This window comes from Chiloscyllium plagiosum, chromosome 14 (genome assembly GCF_004010195.1).
Source record: "Chiloscyllium plagiosum isolate BGI_BamShark_2017 chromosome 14, ASM401019v2, whole genome shotgun sequence".
Classification (NCBI taxonomy): Eukaryota; Metazoa; Chordata; class Chondrichthyes; order Orectolobiformes; family Hemiscylliidae; genus Chiloscyllium; species Chiloscyllium plagiosum.
The window spans coordinates 43,838,704-43,842,787 of NC_057723.1; the positions used below are offsets into that span (position 1 = coordinate 43,838,704).

The following is a 4,084-nucleotide window of genomic DNA, read 5'->3' on the forward strand; positions in this document are numbered from 1 at the left end:
TAATTAAATATTATTAACTGTCTTGGTAGAAATGACGTGTGTAGAACATATGCGCAATAAGCAAACTAAAATAGCTCCGACTTTCCTATTTTTAAAAATTCACTCGTGGGGCATGTACGTCGTTGGCTGGGTCAATATTTCCCGTTCCTAGTTGCCCCTGAGAAGCAACTCTATCAGGATTTGCCGTCATCCATGAAACTGGCAGCAACTTTAGTTTGTACATGAACACAATAGCATGAAAATCCAGAATGAACTGTCAGAGGTTGTGCTCCACGTAGGAAAATGTGAGTTTCCAACAAAACGCTTCTCCCAATGAACTGATGAATACGTCCACTTTGCATGGGTAGTCTCACTGTAAAAACATTGTTAACATTATTGAGTGAAACGTAACTGGGATTTTATTTTTTAAAGTGTTATATTCATAATTCCCTCGTGGCCCTTAAATCGGAGGGTTAAATTAATCTATTTTATAAAATAATTCCGTACTAAAATAAAGCTAGAGTCTGTTTATCATATTTGAGATCTATCCTAATCCAGTTATCATTTCGCTACCTGAAAATATAAATGAATATTGGAGCTGCCAACTTTTAAATTTTCTCGTTTCTGGCTCTGGAAATGTGTCAGTGTGATTGACTGTGTCTGCTTGCTGCAGCGCTACTGCCGGACACTTGGAGATCCTGTTGACTTCGCACCAGATTGAGGCTGCCTTTGGTGAAAAAGAAAGTTGTACGGCGGAGGTAACTAGGTCTTTATTCTTTCCTTTCTTTGACATCTGCATTGAACGTCGTTGCTTCGCTCCTGACCGCAAGATCCTTACAATTATTGAGCCGAAAACCATTCAGTTCCTTGTGAAAGGTTGCATGTTTGCTTAAGCTAGACAGCGATAACGCGTTTTACTTGTGCCTACACTATATACAATTTAGGATAATTATATCTATGGTTATTCAAGTATATAACATGTTCTTCAGTTAGAATATTGAGGATATTAACAGTTATCTATGAAATTGTTAATGGTGACTCATGTAAATAATACAGCTAAATTACTAAAAATTATATTAAACTGTGAGCCGCCTAACGACTTTAATGACAATATATTATATATTGTATTCAAAAAGATTAAAACGTAGTTGATGTGGTATTTGAAGAGTTTGCCGATGCCAACGCTATATTTCAGCTTCATTTGATTCATGATCCAGAGTTTTGGATTTTATCAAAGGTTTCAATTGAACAAGAAGGTAAACAAGGAAACTCTTCAAAAATAATACATCTTCAAAGAGTAGGTGAACTGACGAAAAAAGGGCAATCTTCACAATAACAGCACTTGGAAACAAACGCTCGCATACATCCATATATAAACACAATATTTACTGCGAACAATTCGACAGCATACGTTATAGTGCATTATAAGCGAATATGGGCATGAAAGTTATTAAATTGTAGCGAGCAATTTCAGAAATCCTTTCCATGCAAACTCATATACCGAAGTCCCTATCGACGCCCCTTTCGCTATTCCCTTTCTCAATTCCACGAATATTGCATTTCGCCTCGCTGTGTGGATTGGACATTCTCAGTATTGTATGTGACTGCTTCTTTTTTCGGATGATCACTACCACGGCTGGAATCAAGCAAGGGGTTTCGACTACTGGACACAAGTGGAAGATTTGTTGCATGTTTTGCAAATTGATTCAGTTCCAAGGAAGACTCATATCGGACTCGTAACGTTAAATTTTGTTTCTCTCCCCACAGGAATTGCCAACCTATTATGTTTATTCAACACGTTCTGTTTTTATTTCAGATTCCCAGCATCCGCAGTAGTTTGCTTTTGTTTTATAGTGAATATTATGCCCTAACCGGACCCATTCATATATCTCGCCTAATCATTTCTTGCTGACAAGGGACAATTGTGCTCTTCTGATATTGGTTGAAAGTCATCTGAAAAACGAGTGGTCGCTCTGGCTATGTAGTAAGTTGGGGTCCAGTTGAGGTATGAAGCCAAAACAAAATATGCTGGTTGAGTCCAGTGGACTGTACAATAAATGGTGGGGGTGCCACTAGTTTTGTGGGAATGTAAAGAGAAGCAAAACAATATCTCCTGCAGGAGCGAAGATCTGGGAATGACATGGGGAAGGGACAGACACGCGCCAAGCGCCGGGTGTCGCGCCCTGCACTGCGCGTGCTCGCTGCCCAGGGCTAGGGGTGGGGTCATGTGTGAGGGACCGCCCCCTAATATATTCATCAGGAGGGCCGGCTCTGATTGGCCGCCCGCACGCGACAGACGCGCGCCAGACCCAGCACCGACGCCGCTGATTGGTCAGGAGCACGCGTCGGAGCTGATTGGTCGATTTGCGGCATTGGGGGTGGGTCCGGGGGTTTATAGAAGCCGCCCTCCTCCCGGCGCCTGTAGATCCACTCGCTCAGCGCCTGCGCTTCAGTTCCACTCGGCTGAGCTGTCCTGCCAAACACCCCTACGCCCCCCGCCTGCCCGCCCGCCCCCACCCTCCACGCTCGACATGTCCCACCTTCGGAAACTGGCCGCTGCGCGCTGGCTACTGCAAGAGTCGCCGCCAGATCCCGGCGAGGTGTCACCCAGTGATCCAGCCAACGCCGCACGCTTCGCCAGCGCCGAGCCATGCGCTTGGCTCTCGCCTGCTTTTCCGGCAAGCTGTCCACACTTTCCTCACCCCTACTGCTCACCCGCGGGAAGCATCGCGCCTCGCTGTCACCAGCAGGTCTCGCAGGGAGCACTGGCCAGCATCATCCCCAAACTGCCCCCACAGGCTGCAGTGCAAGCCGGTGAGCTTTGCGGGGTGAAAGGCCAGGCAAAAGCGACAAGCAAGCAATTGGCGGAGCCACCCAAGCATCGACGACTCGCCGCAAATGCACGCGAAAGGAAGAGGATGCATGGATTGAATCACGCGTTTGATGAGCTACGGAATGTCATTCCAGCTTTTGACAATGACAAGAAACTTTCCAAATACGAAACACTGCAGATGGCGCAGATCTATATAGCAGAATTGACTGAACTTCTGCAGAATGTGAGCCAGCAGAACCTAGGTGCTGGCAGTTCGCTATCCGACTGCCCAAATGTTAAAGTCGCGACCAATAAACTCTGTCCTACGAAATGCTGCAGTTTGCAAACCCCAGTTGGTGCATGTTCTCCTAACATCCCTGATGGCCCTCCAAAGGTTCTTTCCGACAGTACTGGGGACACAAGACCTGCAGCTCAGCGCTTGAAGTTACTGTCTCCTTGCAAATCGACCAGAAATGAAAGTAAAGTGACTTCTAGTCGCAGTGATGGAGAATCTTCTCCTCACTCTCATTTCAGCGACTGGGAGGAGGCACAGGCAGAGAGTATGGCCTACCAACGCTCAGAACACTTGTCAGATCTCTCACGTGCTCCGATGGCGCGGAAAGCCAGTTAGGCTGAAACCTCACGAACTTTGACACCAGCTGCAGAGTGTAAAATCATTTATTTTTGTAAATTTCAAGTGATGATTTCATTCTTGCTCACTCAATGGTTTGTTGCACTTTAAAAATACTGCACAGCGAAATCATCAGCTGGTACGCAGTATAGAAAAGCAGAACAATCCACAACACTTGAAATATGTTTTACAATGTTTTCGCCAAACCCTTTATTAGGCAGATTAAGGTCACATCCTAAATACTGTTGCATGTTTTATAGTATGACATGTTAGTCCAGGGTATAAAATACGTAGGCTCAGGCACTCAGTCACCAAGTTATAAGAAGAATGAAATGGATTCGGCATTTTTTGAAAAGCTTTGTTTCATGTGAAATGAAAATATATTTTTTTAATAAAATGTGGACTTGTAAATCAATTTTGTGTAATTTGTTTTTGTTGCTTTGCGAGTAATCACTCTTCCTAATTTAGAATGTGCAGGAACATAAATGGATTCAGCAGATAATTTTTGGAAGTTCAATACAGATCACAGCAAAATGATAACGCCGTTGGGTTCAGCCTTCCTGCATAATCAGATCAACCCAACATAAATCCTGTCGAAATAGTTTTGTCACTTAAAGTAAAGTTTGGTCCAATCATGCCTTTGCTGCAAAGTTTACTGTTAG

The 4,084-nt window shown here is 44.1% G+C and overlaps 1 protein-coding gene across 1 annotated transcript; it reads left to right on the plus strand.

Annotated features, from left to right (window-relative positions):
• The first annotated feature begins 204 nt into the window (after window positions 1-204).
• Window positions 205-3,828, plus strand: LOC122556920 (protein atonal homolog 1-like). Its single transcript, XM_043704167.1, has 3 exons — window positions 205-284; window positions 653-737; window positions 1,796-3,828. Exon 3 carries the CDS (start codon window positions 2,037-2,039, stop codon window positions 3,420-3,422), a length of 1,386 nt encoding a protein of 461 aa, XP_043560102.1. The 5' UTR covers window positions 205-284; window positions 653-737; window positions 1,796-2,036; the 3' UTR covers window positions 3,423-3,828.
• Window positions 3,829-4,084: the final 256 nt, after the last annotated feature.